Here is a 25,591-nt window from a genome sequence, read left to right as displayed (position 1 = left end):
GGCTCTAGGGTTTGGGCTTCAGTAGGTGTGGCAGGTGGACTTAGTTGCTTCATGGGAATCTGGGAATCCAACCTGTGTCCTCTGCAATAGCCAGTGGATTCTTAACCACTGGGCCACCAGGGAAGTCCCTCTCCCAAGTATTCTTATAAAAGAGAGATAGAGAGAGATTTGACAACATGAAAGAGGGGAAGACGACGTGAGGATGAAGGAGACAGAGAGGGGAGTGATGTGGCCGCAAGCCAGGGAATGCCTACAGGCACCAGAAGCTGGAGGAGGCAAGGAACTGTCCCTGGAGACTCGAGAGTGATCATGACCCTGCTAAGACCTTAGTCTTGGCCAGTGAAAGTGATTTTGGAATTCTGACTTCCAGAACTGTGAGAGAATACATTTCTGTTGCTTAAATCCATCGAGTCTGTAGTAATGTGTTACAGCAGCCACAAGAAACTAATACAAAGAGTAATAGCAAAATTGCTGGTGGGGATGCAAGTTGGTGAACCCAACTCAGAGGCTCTATCTTAGAGTGCAATGAGGATTCAGAGTTCTAAGTATTTGCACAGTCCGCATGAATACTGGCTGCTCATATTCCCACTGCCCACTGAGGTCTCCTTGAAGGAGAGCAATGGCAGCCCCTCCAGTGGCAACTTCAACACCCACCTCAGACCTGCCCTGCCGTCTTCCCAGCTGTACCTGGTATAGCTTCTGGAGACCAGTCTAGCGCCTTGCCCCACTTGCCCCTCAACCACGCTGGCCACCCCCAAACTCTCATCTTCCGGCCTTCCAGAGGAAGGGGAGTGCTGAGGAGGATGGCAGGCCCTCCCTTCTCCCTGCTTTGGGAAATAAATATCCCTGGAGCCTAGATCTACTCCCTGGACAGAGGTCAATAAATTAGGAATGATCTTTTGGGCCAGGTTAGATCTGCAACCCAATGGGGCCCCATGGCTGCATGTCTAACAGGGCACCAAGGTCCTTGAGACTCCCTTAGGTGTATTTTAACTTGCTTTAGCCAACAAGGGCACATTTTTGAAAACTTGCACATTTCATGTTTGTATTTGAAATATCACACTTGAACCTAGCTTTAAGAAGGTGTGTTAAAAGGTGGAAAATTTTAGAAAACAGTACAGCAGCCTTGTGGGGGTGATCTGTTTAAGGGATAGTCATAGTTTATAGCCTTATCTCAAACTCCTCTCCCAACCCTGCTCCTCCCAGAAATAAACCTACCAAAGGTCAGGGGTTGGGCCTAACTTCCCAGGCTGGTCCCTCCCAGGATGGGGAGCTGGGGCAGGCCTCTGCTCCTGTACCTGGCCCTGCTGGCCTTCTCTGAAGGGCAGGTCACGTAGGCATCCGCTTAAATCCCACCCACTGGGGTGCCTCCTCCAGAGTGGAGCTGAGAGAACAGAATTCTGCCCCCTCTGGATTGCACACATCAGAAAGGCCTGGATTTTGAAGCAGGGTGGTGTGGGGTGAGAGGGGTGAAGGGAGTGAGTGTTTTCAGCACAAGCGCCTTCCTCCTGTACAGATGGAACAGTGTCCTGACCCTTGGTTACACTCCCCAAGCTAGTGCTCATCCCATCATCCTTCTACTATTTTCCCAATACCTCAGTTAACTTTTTAGCCTCTTCAGTATCTTCTGGACTGGACACTGACTCTCAACCAGGCTTTTGGAGAAAGTGACAGATCTAGAAATCTTCCTGGGACAGCTGTGTATACCTCTGACGAGAGTTAGGAGAACCTTACAAAACAATATCCTTCATTCTCATAGATCCCCAGGGAGCTGATAACACATCAGCAAGTGAGCGTAGCTGAAACCGCCAGAAGTGAAATAAATGGGTTTTCTCTCACATTTACCTGGGACAAGTGGCTGCAATAAGAATTTCTTTTTTTTTTTTTTTTTAAGAATTTCTTAAAGACAATATTTATATTTCTTATTTGTATTTTAAAGTTTGCATTAAGTACTAACTATACGCCAGGTCTGTATCAGTGACAGACATCTCGGGGCTCAAGGAGCTAACATTTTTTTTAACTTTTTATTTTATATTGGAGTATAAATGACTAACAATGTTGTAACAGTTTCTGGTGGACAGCAAAGGAACTCAATCATATAGATATAGATATAGATAATAGATATATATAGAGATATATATACACACGTATCCATTCTCCCCCAAACTTCTCTCCCATCCAGGCTCCCTCATCACCTTGAGCAGAGTTCCCTGTGCTGTACAAAAGGTCCTTATTGGTTATCCATTTTAAATAAATATAGTATGTACATGTTGATCCAAACTCCCTAACTATCCTTTCGCCTCATCCTCTTCCTTCTCTAAGTCTGTGAGTCTGTTCTGTAAATAAGTTCATTTGTTTCATTTCTTTTTAGATTCTGCATATAAGGGATATCATAGGATATTTCTCTCAAGGCGCTAACATTCTCTAAGGGAGGCAAATACGTGACTGGATCATTACATTACTATATATGTATATGTGTGTATGTACACACTTAATCAATCATGGTATATGGCATGTTAAATAGAAGCATGTGAGGAAGCCCAGTAGGAGTAAGACAATTCTCGGGGGAGTAGGGGGCATAATAATTTAGGCCTTGAAGGATGAATAGGAGTTTGTCTGGGTTTACTCAGGGGGTGGGGAGACCATTCCTAATCTCGTCCTCTTAGACAGCTTCCATACCAAGGAAGGCAGGCAGAGAAAGGCCTTGTGTGCACGTTCAGGGAGAGTTTGGAAAAGAAAGTGCAGACTAGGAGGGCCAGGCCAAGTGGGTTCCACTATGGGCCATGGGGAGTCTCTGCAGGACTGTCTACCTGAGGCCCAGGGACACAGGGGCTGTTTAGGATGGAGGCAAAGATGAACTCAAGAGGCCTTGAGAAGCTGAACCATGTAGACTCAGTGCTGAAGGTGTGGGCAGGTTTGAGAGCTGGTTAATTAGAATTTAGAATACAACTTGGAGGGAGTGCCAAGGATGGGGGAATTGTACGCTTTTCCTCTACCCAGTGCCCACCCCCCACCCCACCCCCACCTCTGGATCTCCTCGGTCCTGGAATGGGCCATATAGTCCATGGCGGAAGGCAGAATTTCAAGGTCTTTTAAGACTGCTTCTAAGCGAGGGAGGCAGGGTTGTAGACACTTGAGGTTGTGGTGGGTCTGGAGAACCTGGCCTAAGGAGGAGCTGGTGCCACTCAACCCCCTTCTAGGGAGAACTTGAGGAAAAGCCTTCAGGTCAGGAGGGAACCACAGCCTCCCACCCAGCACCCGCCTGAGGCTTGGGGTGGAAGCAGGCAGCCTGGGAACCGGTCTGCCAACCAGTTTGACCAGGGACTGGTTTCGACTCTTGAGTTCAAAGCAGCTGGGTGCTCCCGTTTCTCCCGCCAGCCGCCAGCCGGAGCAGCGGCCCTTAACCCTTTCTGGATTGTGCCTGGGGTAAAGTCCAGGTGGCAGTTCATGCTGGAGAGGGGTCTGGCCTCTTTGGGGCATGGAACAGGTAGGGATGACCTCAGTTATGGCTGGGGTGCAAACAGGCCCCTGAGAGTGGCAGAATGAGGTGAGAGGCTCCGGGGTTCTCCCCACCCCCGACTTCCCTTGGGGTTTCCTCTTCCTGGCCAGGTGGTCCCTGGAGGACCCTGTCTTCTGGGTGGGTGCAGGGGCGCTGGGATTGGATTTCTGGGGTAATGAATATTCATCAGCTGAGCCGGCCTCTGTTTACTTAGCCGGGAGGGGCTGGGTTTCAGGTTCACCTTGACTCCCGGAGCCACAGCGGAGCAGGTACCGTCCTGCACCTGTTTCTCAGCACCTGCTGCACAGCTGCTGCTACCCAGCTCTCCCAGCCTGAGCCTTGCCTGGCGCGGCAGTCCGGAGGCACCCCCACCTCCCCCAGTCTCCCGGGGCGCAGCTCCTGCACTCAGCTCTTCTCTAGGGAAGCTCTCGCCTCCAGCCTCCCAGCAGTCGGGCTCACAGGTACCGGCAGAGGGTGGGGGTGAGGGGAAACCAAGGCATGGACTTCTGTCCGGGGGCTCAGTTCTGCTTCCACAGCTGATACGCCCAGCTGGGAAGGGGGATCCAGGCATGCCGGCTCCCATCTCTAGGTGGGCAGGCAGAGCTCGACTCATCCCACTGGTTTCTTGGAGTCAATCCAGGCCTCCAACAGAGCTCCTTCTGGGAAAGTTTTACTCCAGAGCAGTGATCTATTAACTCTTGCTGGACAGGAGCTTACCACCTGCTACCCCCTCCCCCGCTGGAGGATGTTTCTGGCTGTCTAGTAGGAATATATATCCCTGTCCTCTCCAGGGTACCTGAGTGTCACACAGAGTGGAGAAGTACCACAGGGGCCATGCAGAGGTGCAAGGAATAGAGGTTCTGAGTTTTGTCTTACTGCAGGAAGCCGACTCACCCCTTCAATGCCCCCCCCACCCCCCCACCCCCGCTTCCAGCCTTCCACCTCCACCCCAGTCAATGGTTAACTTGTTCCAGCTCAGAAGGAGCCCAACCCTGTCTGGGCAAGGCCCTTAGGGCAGTTCACAGAACCCAGCTGGCATGGTGGGAGCTGTCCTGGGGTGCCCACATACATGCCAGGGTGCTAACCACCATAGGCACGGGGTGGCAGGCTATCCAGTGAGGCCCTTGTGGATTCCCAAGCTGTGCAAACAGTAGAGGTGTAACTTGCATCTTCAGGGCTGATTTCTATCATCTGATGGATTGCAAGGCCCTGGGGCAAGGGCCTTGCCCTCAGTGCGCCTGCTCAGGCCCTGCAGAAGCAGCTATATCACCAGCTGCTGAGTCTGTTCAAAATTCCAAGTACATCCCCTCCCCCAGGTACCTCTAGCCTCCTGTGACTACGCGTGGGCATGCGACTGTTGGCCTCTGGCTTTTTGCAACTTTGGATATCGGGAAAGTTTGACTGTTGTGTCACATTTTTTTTCCTAAAACAAATCAGACTTTACACAATTTTGAGGTAGCTCACTATTTAAAAGAATCTTGTAGCCCCCTTGTTTTGAAAAACAAAGAATAGTCCTCTAATTTATCTATTCTGCAAATTCAGATTTCCATAGATTTGCCTTGCTTAAAGGGCTAAACACCTGCTTACTGGTGTGTCATGTCCTCCTGGACAGAAGGGACAGCAAGGCCTAGCAGAGAGTATTTTGGAGAGACCAGAATTCAAGGCCAGGAGCCAAAGGCACCAATACTTTGGTGCCATGGTGGAGGCTCCAGGGCAGGGCCCAAGGGCTACTCTGACCTCTTTCTGTGGTTTTCTGACAAGTGGCTCCCTTTACTCCAAGGAGAGTTAAGACCCATGAATGCCAAGTTCAGAGACCTGTTAAAGTGGTATATTTTAAGTGGCACAAGCAGAGGGTACTCTCATGGCGCAAGGCAGTTTGGTGGTTACTGTTGTTTCAGGAGCTGAATCCTCCATTCCCCAAGTTCCTTAGCAGTCCCAGATGGGCCGTGGTGGGGTTGTGGGCTTTGCTCCAGACCAGGTGGTGACTGGGGCACCCATAGGCCAAGCAAGCACCCTGACCCTCCTTCCTGGCCCTCCCCAAGGCTCCTTCCAGAAACCTATTCTGGAACACCAAGTTCTGTGCAAGGCTGTGCTAAGCCCAGGTGGGGCAGGCTGCCAAAGCAAAGCTCTCAGGCTGTCTCCTTGGTGCACTCACCTCTCCAGGGTGCCCTGAAAGTATTTACCTGACCACTTACCCCTCCTTCACTTTCTAAGTGGGAGCTGCACTAGATCTCCTTGGGATTTTCTTGCTTCTTGAGCTCAGCTCGAGGGACAGAGCTGGCAAAGTGGGATCTGCTTCCTGGACAGAGAGGTGGGGAGGAACCCCCTTGCTCTGGGCAAGTGGATGGATATATGCAGGGCCAGGGGACAACCACGACAAGGAGGCCACGGATGCAGGCACTCGGTTCATTTCAAGCTAAGGTCAGCATCCTGTTTTCATTTCTTTCTTTCTTTTTCTTTTTAAATACTTTTTTGGCTGAACCACACAGCATGTAGGATCTTAGTTTCCTGACCAGAAATCAAACCCATGCCCTCTGCATTGGAAGCACAGAGTCTTAACCACTGGACTGCCAGCAAGTCCCTCTTTCATTATTTATGAATTTGACCTGCTCCCCCTCTAAAAAAAGCTCCAGGCTCATTATGGAAAATCTGGGAATCAAAATAATAAAATAAAAAATTTATATATATATATATATGTAGAGAGAAAGAGGAGAAAACATCCCATATTCCTACTACCTAAAGAAAACCAATATTAATCATTTGTCATATTTCTTCAGGTCTTTTTAGAAAATGTAGTTAAGACCATCAGTTTTTAAAAGTAGGTGATATATTTGCCTGACCTTGGGCTGGTTGATCATCTAGCTTTCCGATATGCTGTGGCTATTGCACTCTCCTCCTCAGGACTTGCACAGCTCACACTGATACCAGCTCCAAGCTCGCTGTGCTCTCTACATGACAGGCCAATGAATCAGAGAGACGAGGTGTTGAGGCAAGGAATACAATTTTATTCAGAAAGCCAGCTGACCAAGAAGATGGCAGACTAATGTTTCAAAATAACCATCTTTTCGGGGTCTGAATGCCAGGTTCTTTTATGGATCAGAGATGGCAGGGAGGAGGAAACAAAGTAAAAAGGCCATTAATTTTGCAAATATCTCCTAGAATGGCAAGCCTCAGGCAGGGGGGTGTGTTGGTTTTTTCCTTCCTGCCATCTATGGGTGGACAGGGTTCTGAACAGAGGCACTTTAGTTTAACAGTCAGGCAGAGGGGCAGGATTCTCTGAGGCAGGCCATTATGTAGGATTATAATAACAAAAGCAATGGAAAGCAAGTCAAGGAAACAGTTTCAACATGGAGCCAGAATTGACTTCTCCCTTCAGACCACCAACCTCTCCAGGCCCAAAGATGTTTCCATTTCTCATCACTCTGCCTGCTCTTTCATTGATCTTAATATCTCTAGCCTATACTCTCTTTTTCTTGTGTCCAGATAGCTTCATCTGCCAAAACTTCCACCAGCTCAGGCAGCAACTTCATGGAATAGAAAAGGTGAGGCCACTACTGTGTCAGGACACATCACGTTGTCAGTGGAGAAGCTTGGATTTCAGAACCCTGCCCCACCTCTCATGGGGTACCCTTATGGAGGGTCCAGCCTGTGATAACCAGACACCACATGTACCTCTTGGCCCCACCAAACCTCCTTCCAAGTGTTCAGGTTTCCTTCAAACTCCTGTCCTTATAGAAGCTGTATGGGCAAAGGGAACCACCCCTCAATAAGTTTTACTTTGCAAAGCATGTCTACTTTGTGGGCAAGGATTAACATTAGGGCTGAACGTTAGGTCTGGAAAGGACAGGTGGACACAAGGTCCAAAGATGTACCTTGCCAGAGGTCACGAGGCTGGAATAGTTCTCGGGACTTCCTACTCCCAGCCTGATGTTTCTCTCCCTTATAAAAACCCCAGCTGCTTCCTCAGCCCCAGTGGTGACCACTGGGAAGTCCAAATTACTCCGAACATCGCAAATCCTGTTTAATTTTGTAATGAATTCCAAAGAAAATGCATAGGGCATTTCTGTCTGTCTGATACCAGCTGATCACCTGTCTGCTCCTGGCAGCAGGGCCTGGAGGCATAGCGGGAAGAGCTTGGGAAGGTGGCCAAGGCCTAGTTACTCTATGACTTGGCAAGCTATTCACACTCCTGCAGCCCCAAGGGGCCTGGAGTGTCAAGCTGTCTGGCAGCGGTATGTAGTTGTCCCACTGTCCCGTCCGCCTGGCTCAGATGGCTTCCCCATGGATGTTTTCTTGACCGCCTCTTCCCCAGACCCTTCTCTCTCCTCATGTTCACCAAAAGGATTGCATCGCTTACCTAAATCCTGGGTTCACTTGGCCCCACCTTCAATTCTATCAAGCCTGGTTGGGAGACTAGAAAGGGCTGCTCCAAGGCCCCTACCCCTTCTCCCCACTGACCCCTTTCTCTACATCCCCTGCTCCTGCAGGAAGCCCCACACTCAGGTCTGGGAACGCCATGACCGAAGTTGGTTGGTGGAAGCTGACCTTCCTGAGGAAAAAGAAATCCACTCCCAAAGTGCTGTATGAGATCCCTGACACCTACACCCAGAGTGAGGGTGGTGCGGAGCCCCCGAGGCCTGACAGTGGGAACCCCAACAGCAACTTTAACACCCGCTTGGAGAAGATTGTGGACAAGAACACCAAGGGCAAGCACGTCAAAGTCTCCAACTCAGGCCGCTTCAAGGAGAAGAAAAAGGTCCGAGCCTCATTGGCGGAGAACCCCAACCTCTTTGATGACAGGGAGGGCAAAGGACAGTGAAGGGGGCCGAGGAGGACGCTAGCACCTTCCCGCTCCCTGCCGTCAGCTGGGTCTGAGACAGGAGCTCACCACGCTGGCCTCTTTGGCCACAGCTGAAGCCGTGGGGGGACTTGATGCCTGCTGGCAGGAAATGTCTGGTTTTAGGTTTGTATTTATGTGCTCTGGCTTTCTGGAAGGCCTGAGAGATCCCAGGTCCTCCCGCCCTCCCCCACCACATACAAAGGCACTTCAGTTCAAGGTTGAAAAGTCCCACTTGGGAAGGACAGCCCTCCTGGAAGCACTGGCAGCGCCAGCAGGGAGGTGGGCGTGGAAGGAATGGAGCAGGGGATCCGGACAGACCTCACCCCCTGCCGGGGCACAGGGTCAAGGGTGAGTTTAAATTACTGCTCCCTCTACTTTCTCTACCTGTGATTATTCTCTGGATCAATTCTGAGTGCATTTTCCAGAAGCCACGTGATGGGGGTGGTTTCCTGGAGCTGAGGTGGAGATGATGAACTTGAGTTCACCTCCTAACTCAAGTGGGAAACTTCCTGGAACTTTGCCCCCAGGTGTGAAGGGGGAGGGGACCCTGGCACTCCCTAGGAGGTGCTGCAGAAGGCTGGACCAGGGACCCCACAAGTTCTGCATGCACCCTCAAAGGGAAAGTACACAGCCCCTCGGGTCTAAACTTGGAAAGGGGGTGGGAAGTTCTGGCAGGAGCCCTCCTATCCCTATTAGTATTTAAGATGGATCAGCTCCAGAGATGAGTACTGGAGCCTTGAATTTTGTTCAAAAGAAAAAAAATTGTAGGTTTCTTTTTGTAATAAACAATGCTGCAAAAGCAGAGAACCTATATATGCTCTTGTCTTACATTTACTGAAAATGCTGTTTTTCATGACTTTACTCTTTTTTACTTTGTGTTCAAACTGTTTCTTTTGAGCATCAGGAAAGGTCCCCAGGTGAAAAAATATAGTGCACGGGGCACTAACTTCACCACCAAGCCATCTTAGCATCTGGAGATGGAAAGCGCAAAGGAAGGAGCTAGTTATACCTCAGCAACAGAAAGGCCTTTCAGGTGCTCCAAGAGAATGGAGCAGACCTCTGGTGACTGACCCCCAAATCTCAGGGGTTCAGTTTGGGATCCAGATTCAAATTCTGGTTCCTCCTTTAGCAGCTGGGTGATTTGGGGAACATTAAAAAACAAAAACAAAATCTCCTCTGAGCCTCAGCTTCCTCTTCTGTAAAAGGGGCTGTACTAATATCTATTTCACAGACAGTGGCCAGTTTAGGCTTCCCTGGTGGCTTAGTGGTAAAGAATCCATCTGCAATGCAGGAGTCACAGGAGATGCAGGTTTGATCCCTGGATCTTCCCTGGATTGGGAAGATCCCCTGGAGGAGGGCATGACAACCCACTCCAGGATTTTTGCCTGGAGAATCCCAGGGACAGAGGAGCCTGGAGGGCTACAGTCCAAAGGGTTGCAGAGTCGGACATGACCGAAGTGACTTAGCACACGTACATGGTCAGTATCACATGACCCACAAGTAGTCCTATGTATGTGCCCAATGCACATCAGGTTTCCTTTCCTCTCTTTTATGAAGGAACTCCACCACAGCTCATGGTTCCGTTTAAGGATGAAGAGAGAGCTTACTCCCTATGCTGTTAGGTGGAGACCCTCCTCAAGCCCCAGGAGCCGAGAACTGGAAAACAATTGGCCAAATCTCTGGAGCTCATGGTGGGAACAGAAAGAGACCAAGGTGACAGCTAAACAATGTGATTCTGTGGCTTCCAGGTCAGCTCCTCACAGGCTGCTGGGCCACCCCAGGGAGGTTACTCAGGACGTTTACCAAAACAAACAGACCTGTACAAAGGGGGCCTTTGTTAGCTGGGCTCACCCAGGCCAGAGGCAACTCTGAAGAAGAGGGAGGGAGCCCAGGGACTGGAGGGAGGGAAGGCGGGCTCAGGTATATGGCCTTCCCCCAAGCCTCTTCCCCATCCCGCCCCACCACTTGGAACTTTCTAGGGTCCCCACAATCATTCAGTCCATAAAGCCTCCCATGGAGGAGCTGACTTTCCGCCGACTGCAGCTCTGCCCAGAGTTCGCAGCTGATACTCAGAGGGTTTATAATCAGCCGGCTCTGTGGTGAGTACCCCACGAAGTTCCTCCTGTAAGCCTCTCATCATAGGTGCTGTCATTACCACCGTTTTCTAGTTTTCCAGTGGCATTAGCTGAGGCTTAAGAGATCAAGTCACTAGACCTGGGTCAGGAGTTCCTAGTGGCAGAGCTCGGACTGAGGCCAGATCTGTGCATATGGCTGCTGCACCACACAGCCCCCTTCCCCCTGGATTTTTATCTGCTTAGGGAAGGGAAGCCTGGCGTGCTGCAGTTCATGGGGTTGCAAAAAAGTCAGACAGGACAGAGCAAATGAACAACAGGGAAGGGAAACTGAGGCTCAGAACAAGGAAAGGAGTACAGTCACCTTCTGCAGTGGGAAGGTGGGGAGAGAGGGCCATGCCTGGGCCTTGCGGTCCTGGGAGGCGAGCATCCTCTGAGGGGGCCGCCCAGAATCTGGAAGCAGTGAGGAAAAGCCAACCAGTTTCAAGGGTGAGACCCCAAACCATAGGGACCTCCCGCTTCAGCCATCCTGAGGTTGCCTGAGGCAAGGGGTGGGGAGGGGCGAGAGGCTGGGCCCCAGGCCACTGACCTGTGCTTCTGTCTCATACTGGCAACCACCAGGCCACTATCTTCCCTCTTAGGTGAGAGGGTATGTGGGTTCCTCAACCCTGTGCATGCCACTCCACTCCACAGCCCCAAAGTGATGGCCACAGAATCTCCCATGAAAACTCCACACACATCCCTAAGTTAAGGGATGGACGGACAGGCTGGGGGCAGGCAATAAGAGCCAAAGGAGACCTGGCTGCCCAGGAAGTCAGTGCCCAGGCAGCCACAAGTGTTCACCAGGCCAGAGGAGGAGGAAGCAAGAGTGCAAATATGAAAATATGAACAGGAACGGGAGAGGCCACGCTTATTGACCACAGTTTCACTGGGACGGGACCCAAGAGGGGAAAGGGGGCAGGAGGGGCCAACTAGAACTGGCCTGTGCTGCCTAGAAGGGGCCAACGCTGGGCATCGGGCTCCCCCTGCTGGACACCCAACCTCCCCAAGTGGAGAAGCTTAAGGTAGGAGGAGTCACTTATATTCTTCAACTCCACTCAAACATGGGGGTGGGGAATGAGACCAGGCTAGATTGAATATTTACATCATGCATGGCTGATGAACTTTTATTTTAGACTTGGCACAGGGACTGTCAGACAGAGGAAAGGAAAGGAACAGCTGAGACCAGGCTCAAAGCAGGGGATATACACAGACCCCATAACATAACAGGACAAGGTAGAGAAGGGCACTCCAGCACCCTCTCCTGCAAGTGGCCACAAGGCTAGCACTGTGCCTTCCTGCACCCTGGCTTAAGGAAGCTGGTGGGGGTTGGGGGTGGTGAACACCCAGAGGGCCGCTCTTGGAGGAGGCAGTCAGTAACAGACGCCAAAGCACACACCCATACAGTGGAATGAAGCGGTTTACAGAGTTGCAAGCTCAATGGCCAATGTGTGCAAACAGTCAGTTCTCTGATCCTGGCTTAGTCACAGCAAACATTTGCCCAGCCTAGCTCCTCTCCGTAGCCTGGAGGCCACTCATCCACGTTACCCCTGGACACCAGACTTGTGCTCGAAGACTATAGCTCAGCACAGGCCTCAGCCAAATGCTACCGAAGAATCCAGCTGCAGCTGCAGAAGTGGTTGGTTTAGAGGTTGAGGCTAATCTGGTTACCTGGAAGCAGGGGTGGTCCTGTTTAAAGCAGCGTGGGATTCAATGGGTCTGGGGTAGGCTCCCAAGGGAAGCTAAAGGTGCTGGCCTGTAGACTACACTGCAAGTGAATCAAAGTCGCTCAGTCATGTCTGACTCTTTTTGACCCCATGGACTATATAGCCCATGGGATTCTCCAGGCCAGAATACTGGAATGGGTAGCCTTTCCCTTCTTCAGGGGATCTTCCCAACCCAGGGATCAAACCCAGGTCTCCTGTATTGCAGACGGATTCTTTACCACCTGAGCCACAAGGGAAGCCCAATGCAAGTAGCAAGGATCTATTAACAGGGGCTCTCAACCTTGGCTACACAGAATTCCCAAGGACCTTTGAAATTTCCCCAAGTCCAGCGTGCACTCATACTGGTCAAATCACCTCTGAGAGTGGAACTGAACAGCAGGGTTTTTAAAGCTCCTGGGTAATTCCAGTGAAAACCAGTGACCTAGGAGTCATCATCAGTAGGGGTGGAAGGGAGGTAAAGGGATGTGTGTCAGAAAAGTATAAGCTCTATTATTTAATTTTATATCTGGAAAGTGAAATACATATAAATGTATGCATATACGTATTTCACATACATATGTGCTGTGCTAAGTCACTTCAGTCGTGTCTGACTCTTTGCGACCCTATGGACGGTAGCCCACCAGGCTCCTCTGTCGATGGCATTCTCCAGGCAAGAATACTAGAATGGGTTGCCATGCCCTCCTCCAGGGGATCTTCCAGATCCAGGGATTGAACCTACATCTCTTACATCTCCTGCACTGGCAGGTGGGTTCTTTACCACTAGTACCGCCTGGAAAGCCCTCACATACATTGAGCTTTTATAAACAAATGTGGAAAGTAAGGCCTGATGAGAATCTTCCTGACCCACAGGTACTAGCATGAGTTCCTTCTACAAAACTCCTGTGTGACAGGGACAGAACACTCACTAACTAACCTACTCCCTCTTAGGCAGCTCCAATTGTTTGAAATTTCTTCCCATATTGAGATGAAATCTAACTTCATCTAACTTCCACCTATGGGTCCTTTAGAGCTACAGAGAATAAATTTAGTCTCTTTTCCATATTGCTCTTCTTCAGATAATGGAGGGCAGCTATCAGTTGGGTAAGAGGTTTAAAAATATCCTATTAGTAAATGAGTTAGTTAAGGTTTGTTATAAGCACATCAATTCTGACTTGGTTTAAGCCAAGAAAAAATAAATCTCTCTTTTTTTTTTTTACAGACAATGGGTTTTCTGAGGTAGGAGGAGGAATTGGACAACCCCAGGCATGGGAAGAAGGGATCCATGGATCATTCAGAGAATTGCAAGAGCAGCAGCCAGAAGTTGCTGTTTCTAGGCCACCATTATTTACTTGGCTACAACAGCTCCTATGCCCTGAGTTTCTAGATTTCAAATTTCAAATTTGAAAGAAAAGAAAAACCGATTGGCTAGATTGCCTCAGGTGCTTCTGCTGGGACCAATCGGCTCTGGTCAGACTCTTGTCATGTGATAATAGACAAGGCCGCTGGGGCCCCACCCCCTGTCACACCAGCCCCACTCCTACAGGGAGCTAATCCAATAAATCATAGTTAAGGTTGAGAAGATAATCACGAGGTTTTCTGTTTGTGATGGTCTATGCCACTGTTAAACTCCACTAGACTAGCTGACTACGGAGAATTCCAAGGGTAAACACTGAAGGGCCCTGACTATAAGAGGCAGGAAGGGAAATGGGTTGAGTTTAGAAGGGTCTGGCCCCACATCCCATACCCTCTCTGGGGCACTGGCTCCAGCTCCACTCAGTGCCAACAGATTGGGAGTCAGGGCGCAAGTCTCTCATAGACCCAGTCTTCCTCGCCTCGGTGGGTCATGGGCCCCAGAGGGGAGTCTTTGGTTAGTAGGCCTCGTCGAAAGACGATCCGGTCGTGCAGGCGGTTGGTTTGGCCCTGCCAGAACTCCATCACCTGTGGGTACAGGATGTAGCCACCCCTACAAGGAGAAGTAGACGGTTTGGTGCTCTGTGCATTTTTCTAGCCAGGCAACCCCCACCACCCTCCACACCATGCCAGGGTCCTGTGAAGGAAGCTGCTGGCATCCATCTGACAAGGGTTTCCAGGGAGGAGTATATCTGTAATTCCAAGCATGGCTTCAAGGAAGCATGAGGGTCCCAGTGTCCCTTTCTAGGTGACCCCCCCCTATCACTCACCAGTATTTTGGCTTTGGCACCTCCTGTTCCTGGTAGAGTTGCTCCAGTTCCTTATTTTTCTTTCTCAGATACTGTCCAGGGGAAGGAAATGAAGGAAGGGCCAGACTCAGTCAGTGATTCATTTAATCACCACTTACAGGGCCTGTGCTCCGTGCCAGGTGCTGGGGACACAGGTGACCTTCGGGGGCACAGTTCAACAGGAGGGTCAGACAGACACAGGAGGCCTGACCCCTGCTCCCCATATTCACATTCCCCAGGGAGACTATCCATTTCACTTTTCTGGAGAGAGAGGGCCCTGGCATCCCCTGGGGACAGCCTCTGGGGCTGAGCCAAGGCACCCACCACTCAAAGGACTGAGGAGAAGCCCCACTCACCTCCCGATCCGGGATCACAGAACTCTGGTGACTGACCACAGCCCCAATCTGGCTGCTTTTGGGGCGGGAGTGGAAGTAGCATTCAGCCTCCTCCTCAGGCAGCTTCTTCACGGGCCCCTCCACACGCACCTGCCCAGGGATGGCCCTGGTTAGATAGCATTCAAGGCCACCTGCCTTCCTGACCAGCACTGGCTCCAGTCTTCTTTATTCTTCTCTTTATCCACTGCCCCATTGTGCCTGACTCCAGGTAGCCCAGCTAAGTGAGAGTCATTTGAAAGGCAGGATGTTTACGCAGCCTGGGGACCTTCACCAGGTCCAGCCATAAACTCACGCCCCTCCTACCTCCAGTCCACCCCCCGCTGTCCCAGGAATTCTCACTCACCTGACGGTGCAGGGGCTCCCAGTAGAAGACAAGGGAAGCAAAGGGATTCGAGTCCTGGAAATGGAAGAGAATCCACAGACGGTCATCAGGACAGCAGAGAGGAGGCCTGAGCACAGGGGGAAGGTAGGGGGTCTGCACCACGCAGGCCCACTGCAGATGCATTTACTGTAGCATCTCGTTAAGTCCCCAAAGGTAGGCCTACTTTTACAGGTGTGGAGATAGGCTCAGAGAGGTTCTCTAACACTCCCAGGTTCACAGAGTCAATGGAAGACCTGCATTGAAAACCTCAGCCAGAGGGACTACAAAGTGAGGCTTGCCATTTCTCTTACCCACAGATTTGCAAATCCTCTGAAATGCACATTTGACTGCACTGGACTTGGGGGAGAGCTACTCATTTTGGATTCATTAACTGAACACATACAAAGTGCCAGCTTTGTGCTCAACACCAGGACAGGTGCTGGGGGTATAACAGAGACATCTCAGAGGCAGTCCCGCCCCCACGAAGCTTACTGTTTAGCAGAGGACATAAGCATTAATCACATAATCTCCTAAATACATGCAGTTAGAAACTAAAACAATGGCAGAAAGGAAATTTGTAAATTATAGTGACCGAAGTGAGAGGGGCTGGCTCAGCCTGGGAGTCCAGAGGCTTCCGTGAGGAGGTGACGTGGGGGCTGAGACCTGAAGAAACAGGAGCTACTCAGATAAACAGCTAGGGAGGTGGAGGTGCTTAAAGCTTGCCCTCATTCACAGCAGAGAGAAGGCAAGTGCAAAGGCCTCTAGTCAGGACAGTGCCTGAGCGCGGCTGGCAAGTGGACTGGGGCAGGGGTGGCATGAGTAGGCGACCAAGAAGCCAGGGCTGGACTCTGCAGGCCCAGGAAGGGTTTACCGTGAACCCTCACCAGCTCTTTTCCCTTTCGACTCTCGAAGTTTGTGAAGAAGCGGAAACCATCCTTGCCAAAGCCCTTCAGCAGCACCATGCGGGCAGACGGTTTTCCATCTCTGGGGCAAAGAGCAGAGCACCATGGTGAGAGACCCTCCCCACAGGATGTCTGAGCACCCCTACACCTGTGCCTCCTTATTCTGCACTCTCTGGGCACTCAAGCTGCCCCATGGGAGTTTGTCCCAGAGGTGCAAGCATGACTCCATTGCCTAGGGCCCTATAATGGACTGAAGTGGGTTCCACTAACATTTTTGAAGCCCTCACCCACAATGTGACTGTATGTGGAGATGGGACCTTTAGGGAATGATTAAGGTTAACTGAGATCCTAAGAGTGGGACTTTAATCCAGTAGAACTGGTGTCCTTATAAGAAAAGGAAGAGACACCAGAGAACTCCCTCTCTCCCTGCATACACAAAGGGAAGGCCATGCGAGAACACAGCAGAAAGGCAGCCATCTGTAAGCCAGGACTCGAGAGAGGTTTTGCTAGAAACCAACTCTGATAGCACCTTGATTTTGGACTTCTGGCCTCCAGACCTGTGAGAAAACAAGTTTCTGTTACGCCACCCAGTCTCTGTTAAGGTGGCCCAAGCAGACTAGCTCTGGGGGGTATCCAGGGGCACAGTACAAGAGCCTTGGCTCCAAAGCCTTACACTTTAGTGAGGAGGGGAAGAAGAGCTGAATATGAGGCTAATTCAAGAGCTGTCTCAAGGGATTTATGACTGATTGTCAAATGAATGATACAAACCAGCACTATGCTAGATTTTAAGAGAGGGAGATGGCTTTATGGAGATCTACCTCCCCAGATGGGAAATGGGGAGACTGGGAGCTGAGGGAGACCAGGGTGTGTGTACTGGGAGGTGGAAGCATCAAGGGCAGAGATGAATGAGGCACTACATTTTATCACTAAATGGAATTGAGTCAAGTCTAATCTTTGGTTTACAGGTAAGGACACCGAGGCCAAGAGAGGACAAATTACTTGCCTGAGGCCACACAGCATGTTAATAATAGAACTAGAATCATAAAGTTGTCATCCATCAAATTGAGAGCTTCCTAAATTTCCTACTTCATCTGCACCCACCTACAGAAGGGCCCACGGCTATGCCTACCTTGTACACGTAGCCAGACACATGGCGTTGGCTTCCATTATGTCAGGACACTGAACAGCCTCCTCGAACCAGGCAGCAAACTGCTTCACAGGGTCCAGGGAGGTCAGATGAGTCTCCTCAAATGCCTGGGAAGGGAGAGTTTTGTTTCATTTTACAAACACATAGAGTGTCTACTGTATACATGGCTCTGTTCTAGGCACTTTTCGAGTGTTAACTCATTTAGTCCTCATAACAAAAACCTGTCCCCAGGAAGGTTCTGTTAGCCTCATCTTATAGGTGAGAAAACAGGTACAAAATGGTGAATAATTTGACAAATCAGAGTTTCATATAACGGGTGTCAAACCTATTACCTGGGAAGCCTAAAAAAAACAAAAACAAAAACAAAACTCCTGGGCTCCACCGAGTAAATTCTCATTCAGCAGGTCAATTGCAGAAAGGGGGACCCCTTCCAGGGCCTGAGAGCGGGCTCTTGTCTGACACTCAGAAATGAATTGTCCAAGGAGGTACACTTGCTGTCAAAACAAGACTTTATTGGGACAGAGGGCCCGGGCGGCAAGCAGCAGGGGAAGGGAACCCAGGAAACTGCTCTGCCACATGTCTTGCAGTTTCATGTTTTATGGTGATGCTGTTGGTTTCTGGGTTGTCTCTGGCCAATCATTATGACTCAGGGTCCTTCCTGGTGGCACGCACGTTGCTCAGCCAAGATGTATTCCAGTCAGAAGGATTCTGGGAGGTGGGTAGGACATACAGATTGTCTCCTCTCTCCTTTTGACCTTTCTCAATTCTTCTAGTTGGTGTTAGCTTGTTAGTTCCAGGTTCCTTCCCGGGACCTCTGGTTTAAGATAACTCATGCAAGTGGTTACTTTGGGGCCTGGCCAGGGCGGGCAGTTTGGGTCAGTCGTTCCCCTAACAAGTCTGAGATTTAATGAAAAACTGCATGTTTAACAAGCATTTCTGGAAATGTTCACATGTAACTAGATTTGGTAACCAGGCTCTGGGCCCTAATTCCAAAATAGTTCTCTTGGTTTCTCATCTGAGGAGAGAAAAAGAAGATCCAGGAGCTTTCTCCTGCACCCCTAGGTAAGTTATTCCTCCTCCTCAAAGTGTTATTTATTTATCAAACATTTATGGACTTTCCTGGGGTCCAGTGGTTTAAAACCCACCTGCCAATGCAGGGCGCTGGGGTTTGATCCCTAGTCTGGGAAGATCCCACATGACGGGGGGCAGCCACTAAGCCCATGGGCTGCAGCTATGGGAAGACCACACATCTAGAGCCCCATGCTCCCCAGTGAGAGAAGCTTTTGCCCAAGGAAGACCCAGAGCAACCAAAAATAGACAAAATAAATTAACTAGTTACATTTAAAAACAACAACAACAACAAACATAAGCTTTCCAAGTGGCTCAGTGGTAAAGAATCTGCCTGCCAATCCAGGAGACACATGTTCTAATCCCTGGGTTGGGAAGATTCCCTGGACAAGGAAATGGCAACCCACTTCAGTATTTTTGCCTGGGAAATTCCATGGACAGAGGAACCTGACGGGCTTCAGTTCATGGGGTCGCAGAGTTGGAGAAAACTGGTGACTAAACAAGCTGATTATCACTGTTCTAGGCACTTTTTCTCAGGAGAAGGCAATGGCACCCACTCCAGTACTCTTGCCTGGAAAATCCCATGGACGGAGGAGCTTGGTAGGCTACAGTCCATGGGGTCGCTAAGAGTGGGACACGACTGAGTGACTTCACTTTCGCTTTCACTTTCACGCATTGGAGAAGGAAATGGCAACCCACTCCAGTGTTCTTGCCTGGAGAATCCCAGGGACCGGGGAGCCTGGTGGGCTGCCGTTTATGGGGTGGCACAGAGTCTGACACGACTGAAGCGACTTAGGGGCAGCAGCAGCAGCAGCAGCAGGCACTATACTAGCTTTACTACTTTGGCCACCTGATGCAAACAGTCGACTCATTGGGAAAGATCCTGATGCTGGAAAGATTGAAGGCAAAATGAGAAAGTGGGCAAAAGAGAGCAGCAAAGGATGAGATGGTTAGATAGCATCACCAACTCAATGAACATGAACCTGAGCAAATTTTGGGAGATACTGAAGGGCAGGGAAGCCTGGCCCGGTGCAGTCCATGGGGTTGCAAAGAGTCTGACGCAACTTGGCGACTGAACAACAGAGGTATTTTACAAATATCAAAGTCCATAACATCCCCGTGAGGTCAGTGATATTACTTGTGAAGTGAGGAAACTGAGACCCAGAGAAGTGAGTAAACCGCCCTAGAAGTGTGCCCAATGACCTGCAGGATTCCTTCCAGGCAACCCCCGAATGAGCGCCCTGAGTGCCTATAACGAGCTGCCTCTGGAGTCCACCTTCATCCTGGTTTCTCCAGAAACCCTCCCCCATTGATTGTCTTTGAACCCCCGCTTCTCCTATAGGGGTAACCCCGAGCCCCAAGAGGTGGATCAGAAACCCCAGAGGATCCCTTCCATGCCCCTCCCCTCGGGAGATGACTGCGGAGGCCCTGCAGGGCAGCGGCACCTCTGGGTCCCCGCGGTAAGTCTTGCGCATCGGTCCCAGGTCCATGGCAGCACCGCGGCTGCAGAGGTGGCGGAGGCAGCGGGGCCACTCGGCAGGTCGCCCAAACGTCACGATGACGCTCCGCAGCCAGAATGTCATGGGGCCGCTGGCCACGTGACTCGGCGTGGCTCCGCGCTGGGTTCCGTTGCGTTCGGAACCAGTGTCTTAGCCGGGGAATCTCCCGGCAAGGAAGAATTTATCAGTCACCAAGCCAGGCCGACAGCCTAAGTCCTCCGAGCCACTGGGAGCCAATGGGAAGCCAGAGTCGGTGGAGGGAGCCGGGAGCGGAGAGGCCATTGGTTGGAGTTTTCCAGGAGCGAGGCCAATTAGAAACAGAACAGAGGAACCCGGCAGCCAATGGACGGCGCCTCCCGGGGCGGGAGCAAAGAGACGAGGAAATGCTGTCACCTCGGTTAACACGCACGTGGAGGTTTGTTAAAGGTATAGGGACTGCAGCGGCCCAGGCGGGTGGGGCAAGGGAGGAGCCCCTGGGGGCTTGTGGAGATAGTATTAAGAAAGAGGCCCGCCCCTAGCAGATGTCCGAAGGCTAGCTTAGAGATTGGCGGTCTGGAAAGGACAAACGGAAAATGGAATTAGGGGCCAGACTCTGGAGACACAGAAAGGGGCGATCTGGTGGGGGGATGAAATTTGGGCTCGAGAGTGGGAGAGGTTGAAATGTGACTTCGGGTCTCATGGGATAGGCGTGTGTATATAGTGTGTGAGTATGGGGAGGTACTCTGGTGTCTGGGAGGATCAGTTGGGTCAGGAGAAGACTATGGGTAAGAAAGCAGATGGCCTGATGGGAAAGGGGAAGAGGGAAATGTGGGATCAAACTATCCCAGATGAGAACCATCTTCCTCTTTCAGCTCTGAACTGCCGCTCTCCAGCCTCATTTCTGTAATGCAGGTCAGAGCATGCTCCTCCCTTTCCTCATGGTTTCCTCTTTTGTGGTTGCCGCAGAGCTCATACTACCCAGTGTTCCAGTAGATGGAAAGATTGCCCCACCGCTCCAGGCCCACCTCCCTCTTTATTGTTTCTCCTTTTTCACATTTTGCCCCTTCTAGGTAGTTGGAGTCACCAACCATAATTAAAGGCACAGGGGAGCAGGTTGCCATGCAAAGTCACTTCCAGGCTGTGGACTAGGGGCTGAGTAATAGGACACTTGCCAGTGCCCATTCCAGCTTTGACTTGGCTGGGCAGCCTAGGGTCAAGGCCTCTCTGTAGTCCTTCCTGAACATCAAGAAGGGGAGCTGCAAGAGCCTTTTAGGCAGGCACCCCAGGCCTGTGTCAGGTAAGGGGAACTTCCCTGCCCTGCCCAGGTGTTTGCATTACTGCTGAGCTTCATTAAGCCCTGCATTAGATGACTGTCATTCTTTATTACGTGCACGTAGCTTGAGCCAAATGGCATCTGGAAGACAAATTTGCTGCAAAGAAATAATTCATCTCAAGGTTTAATGATGTTGATCAATGGATTCTCCACTGGTTGAAATTTTTTTGTGTGGCCATCATTTTTCTCTATTGACACAATTGAGAGAGAGGTGACTGGACTTTCTTTCTTGTTGAGGTTGTTCTTCCACATATGACCATTGCTTCCCTCCTCCCTGCATTTGAACCTGGATAAGCAGTGATTAGTACTCTTCAGCTCACATGGTTTTGTTCATGGGGGCTACACTCTTAGCACTGCTGGGTTATGCGACCCTGGGCCCAGATTCTGGGGCACGAAGACTAGGATCATTTGAATGGCTTGCTTAAAATTTAAAAGCCAAGGGCTCAGTGTAGTGGGGAAGACATGTGTTAAAGACCAGGCACTGAGCTAGGTCTGAGAATATGAAGATAAAGGTGCATGGTTCCTGCCCACAGGGAGCTTACACTCTATAGGGGGAGACAGATGTGTAAACTAAAGACTTACAGGAAGTTTAACAGATGTATCTGCAAGGTAAAGGGAGCAAAAATGAGAACGTGGTCTCCAAGGGTTACGCAGTTGGGAAAGGCTTCATAAAGGGAACAGACGTTTGATTTGTCTTAATGAGTAACTGTTCTCCAGATGGGGAAAGAACAGTCATTCCAGGAAGAGGGAGTAACTTGAGTGTGATACTGCCAGAGCAAGGTGGTGAGAAAACAGGCCAGGCAAGGAGGCAGGGGCTAGGTGACAGCTAAAGATCAGACAGGTGGCAAGGGCCAGCTTTAGATATCTCTTCTCAGTTTTCATCCTGTGCTGCTGTCGAACCAGGGTGTCTAATTCCTAGTTTTTTTAAGGCCAGGTAGCAAGAAAAAGAACTAGATTCTGACAGCCTCTTCCATCCTTGGCTGTTAGTGAGGAAATTTACAACTAGTTGCCTTTTTTTTTTTTTAACTAGTTGCCTTTTTATATTTCCCCTTTGTCTTGAAGATAATCAGTAGGCTTGTATTGTGCCTTTCTGCCTAGTGGAATTTGGTGTCTAGATCACAAAGGGGCCCTGCAGTGCAAACCAGAGGGGGGACATGATGCCCGCTGTGGGTGCTGCTCCTCCTGTGACCCCAGCAAGGGGTTTGACTGCTTGGGAGAAATGAATTTCTTTTTTACTGCTTTTCTTAAATATTTTGCTTACCACCCCCCAACTTTGTAAATTTACTAATCTTTTCTTGGAGGTCTTTAATGAATAGAAGCTATATTGCAATACTGCATTGTACAGAGACACCCCAATTTCTCAGTATGCAGCAAAACGTTGGAGACTTTGTTTGGGGACTATGCCTTGCCTGTTTTCTATTGCCTATTATTTCTTGCCTGTTTTCATAAATGCATAAATGCTTTTGCATTTATGTTCTTAAATCACCATTTTTAGTCTAATTGTTTATTAAATTATACATTTCAGTTACATCTTGGTGGCTGGATTTTTGTTTGGGGACTTGGCTCTGGTTACCAGTAGGTGATGGGCAAAGGAGGGTGAGGCAGTGGCAGGGAGACATTGGGAGATGCTGTTCTCTAAGCTAGAGCTGGGAGTGGGGAGCCTGATGCCTGAGTTTGGGGGGTATGAAGTAGAGAGGAACGATTTAACTCAGCAGGATGCCTTTAGGTGAGCTGGGCGGTGAATGAAAATGAAGTTGCTCAGTCGTGTCCAACTCTTTGCGACCCCATGGACTGTAGCCTACCATGCTCCTCCATCCATGGGATTTTCCAGGCAAGAGTAAGGGAGTGGGTTGCCATTTCCTTCTCCAGAGGATCTTCCCAACCCAGGGATCGAACCTGGGTCTCCCACATTGTAGACAGACGCCTTACCGTCTGAGCCACCAGGGAAGGTGCTATTCTTTAAAGTGAGGGCATGTTGGAGCAGAGGTTTCAGGGAAAGATGAAGTCGCCATCAGGCCTGTTGAGTGTGAGGGTTTATGAGACAACCACGTGTGGTCAGGTTGAAAAAGCCCTTCTGAAGCTGGGGGAGAGGTCTAGACTGATGGGATGGTTTAGGTGTCATGAGCCTCCAAGGTGGCACTTGAAGCCATAGGGAAGGATGAGAATGTCTGGGAAGGGAGGGGAACCTGGGGGAGTTAATAATGCTTATGCAGTACAGCCCCCAGCTTTCCAGGGAACCAACAGCAGGCTGAAACCAACCCCAGGTTTACTGGGGGCCCAAATCTCAGGAATTCTCTGGCCCGGCCTTGGGTGAACTCAGCCTGGAGCCTCAGAACGCACAGAGGGGTACTTGGTGCTCTGTTGGCAGATGCCTGAACCCTGAGTGTGGTTACCAGGGGACCCAGAGTGGGGTGCAAGGAGGCTGACCCTTACCCAAGTGTCCCGCTTGCAGTTATGGGGTTAACCCCTCATGTGATCCTTTTCACGTGCTCACGGGCTGCTTCCCAAATATGTCCCTTTGTTTTCATATGTGTACCCCATGAGAAGCTCCTTCATGGGAAGGACTCCTTAATGTCCCCGGCTCCTTCTCACAATCCCAGCCAGGAAATGCTAATGTGTAATATTTATGCATAATCTGCTTTTCTTAAGCTTCTCTGAACCTAGTGAGTGGAGCTTGGGGTTTTGGGCATCTGGTAGGACTGGAGGGATGTTAAGGTTTCCAAGGCTGAGTGAGCTCTGGGGCGTCTATCTTAGCCCCAGCACTGAGTGAGCCACAGGAGCGGGAGGAGGCCTGTTGGGGTCTCAGCAGGCCCAAAGGACATGACCTTGTGGCTCCTTAGTTTTATTTAAGGACTCCTGGTCAATTGTCTTGGCCTGACCTGTGGTCATTTATTTCCTCTTTCCCAGGATCCCAGTGAGCAGGTATCTGATGCTCCTCTCCAAGCCCTGATTCTCTGCTTCTCCCTCCGTTCTTTGCTTTCTTTTCACCCACACTCCTGTTCTTTATTCCATCCTCCCAGGCTCACTTCCTGCTCTTCTACTCCCTGAGGGCCCCTTCACTAGGAAACCCAACTGTCACCTGTCCTGAGATTATTGCAGTTCCTTGAGTAGCAGTTCCCAGCCCCAGAGACCTTGGTCAGATCACAGAAGGTCCCTGACCCCCAAGTTAGATTCCCTGAATCCACCACCATCTAGACCTCGGCCACGAGCCCCTGATGGGTCCAGTGACCTGAGCTGCTACAGGTGGCTCCCATCATTAAACTCAAGTGCAGGGCCTCAAAGGGTAATTGTCAAGATGGGCTTAGTAGTTTGAAGGATGCCTGAGGTCTACTTGCTGGTTTAGTTAGGAAAAAATCGTGCCTGATGTGCCTTCAGGAGAGGAGCGTCTTTCCCAGACCCCTTTTATTCAGCCTCCTAATCCTAGTATCTGGGATGGGTGAGCTGCAGCATTGAGCATCACTGAACAGACAAGAGAGGTGGCCTTGGAGCACTGGACCCTGGGCGGGGAACTCCGTGTGACCCCCACTCTCACACTGCTGGGGGTGGCCTGATGGGGGTGTCATTTTCAACCAGGGCCAATCAGGTGTCCTGGGGAGGCCTCTGGCCTGGAGTGAGCTTGGGCTGCATCACTCTAACAGTCCCCACCCCTGCAACTCTTAAGTCTCAGTAAGGGATAGATTGAAGCAGATGAGGGCTAATTAGCCACTGGGTCTCTCTGTTCTTTCCTCAGGCCATTAGCCATGCCAGGCAGAATACATCTTCCTGCTCCCCTTCTAACTCAGGCGTCCCATAGGAGGTAGAGATGATCAGGTATGTGTCTCACTGGAGAAGGGAAACCCTGAGTGACAGCATGCGTTGGCACCTCATTTCCAAAGGATGCCGAGGATTCAGGTCAGCTTCCGCCCTTGAAGCATAAACCAGTTCCCAGGAAAGGATAGTTCTTTGTGGCTGAGAGCAAAGCCGGTGGGGAACATGTGGCAGAAAGAGATCAGTTGTTAACATTCCCCTTCTTTCCGCTAGTCCCAATCCAGGAGACAGTACGGCAGTTTTCTGGTCACATGCTCCACGCTCGAGAGTGATGAATATACCTCATGTCTTCTGCCTCCTGCCAGTGCAGCGATGAGAGGTGGGGCTGCTGGGCTAGGTAGGAGGCTTCATGTCAGGGAAGTCAGTGGTGGGTCTGGTATCACTCAAAGGGCTTAAGTATGCTTGTTGGACGGGCCTCCCTACCTTAATAAAGAAGTCATCAGGGCAGACAAACCTGTGATCCATCTTTTTATTTCTTCAGCTGATGTGAGGGTGTTCAGGCTCTAAAGACAAGATGTTTGCTTGCAAAAATGCAGGCTGCTGGTGGCAGAGGAAACCGAGTGAAGCAGGTGGAGAGCTCCAAGCGAGCCCTGCCACTCCTGCACAGAACGCCACCATGGCTGGATCCTTCTGAGGCTGGTTACGAGGAACTGTTGATATAAGAAAAGCACATACCATCCTCTATATGCTTGAGAACAACTTGTCTCTTCTCCTTCAGCCCAGATGCTCTTCAGGCCCTTCCTAGG

The 25,591-nt window shown here is 50.5% G+C and overlaps 2 protein-coding genes and 1 long non-coding RNA gene across 4 annotated transcripts; 2 read left to right on the top strand and 1 right to left on the bottom strand.

Moving 5' to 3' along the window:
* The first annotated feature begins 8,012 nt into the window (after nt 1–8,012).
* On the top strand, nt 8,013–8,435 carry PRR15L (proline rich 15 like). The gene has a single exon (XM_055576075.1). It carries the CDS (start codon nt 8,016–8,018, stop codon nt 8,316–8,318), a length of 303 nt encoding a protein of 100 aa, XP_055432050.1. The 5' UTR covers nt 8,013–8,015; the 3' UTR covers nt 8,319–8,435.
* Nucleotides 8,436–8,474: 39 nt separating this feature from the next.
* On the bottom strand, nt 8,475–19,941 carry PNPO (pyridoxamine 5'-phosphate oxidase). 2 transcript variants are annotated; one of them, XR_008712963.1, is made up of 8 exons: nt 19,673–19,941; nt 17,142–17,266; nt 15,995–16,094; nt 15,093–15,146; nt 14,711–14,839; nt 14,337–14,407; nt 13,901–14,119; nt 8,475–9,310 (listed from the first exon to the last, which is right to left on the bottom strand). XR_008712963.1 is itself a non-coding variant. In XM_055576074.1 (7 exons), the coding sequence occupies exons 1-7, from the start codon at nt 19,808–19,810 to the stop codon at nt 13,951–13,953; spliced, it is 786 nt and encodes a 261-aa protein (XP_055432049.1). In that variant the 5' UTR covers nt 19,811–19,941; the 3' UTR covers nt 11,544–13,950. The 2 variants fall into 2 exon arrangements, 1 of the variants encoding a protein (XP_055432049.1); XM_055576074.1 differs by lacking the exon at nt 8,475–9,310 and having other exon boundaries at nt 11,544–14,119.
* On the top strand, nt 19,782–25,579 carry LOC129649084 (uncharacterized). Its single transcript, XR_008712964.1, has 3 exons — nt 19,782–20,152; nt 24,769–24,848; nt 25,059–25,579. It is a non-coding gene; the product is annotated as an uncharacterized LOC129649084 (long non-coding RNA).
* Nucleotides 25,580–25,591: the final 12 nt, after the last annotated feature.

This window comes from Bubalus kerabau, chromosome 4 (assembly GCF_029407905.1).
Source record: "Bubalus kerabau isolate K-KA32 ecotype Philippines breed swamp buffalo chromosome 4, PCC_UOA_SB_1v2, whole genome shotgun sequence".
Taxonomy (NCBI): domain Eukaryota; kingdom Metazoa; phylum Chordata; class Mammalia; order Artiodactyla; family Bovidae; genus Bubalus; species Bubalus kerabau.
This window is presented reverse-complemented; position numbering and strand designations above follow the sequence as displayed.

What these genes read in the sequence shown, in the direction of transcription:
- PNPO (XM_055576074.1), bottom strand. Translation starts at nt 19,810, where the DNA reads ATGACATTCTGGCTGCGGAGCGTCATCGTGACGTTTGGGCGACCTGCC. An exon ending in CTTACCGCGGGGACCCAGAG is followed by an intron (nt 17,267 to 19,672) that starts GTGCCGCTGCCC and finishes CTCCCTTCCCAG; the next exon opens with GCATTTGAGGAGACTCATCT. An exon ending in GTGCCAAAGCCAAAATACTG is followed by an intron (nt 14,120 to 14,336) that starts GTGAGTGATAGG and finishes TTCTCCTTGTAG; the next exon opens with GGGTGGCTACATCCTGTACC.
- PRR15L (XM_055576075.1), top strand. Translation starts at nt 8,016, where the DNA reads ATGACCGAAGTTGGTTGGTGGAAGCTGACCTTCCTGAGGAAAAAGAAA.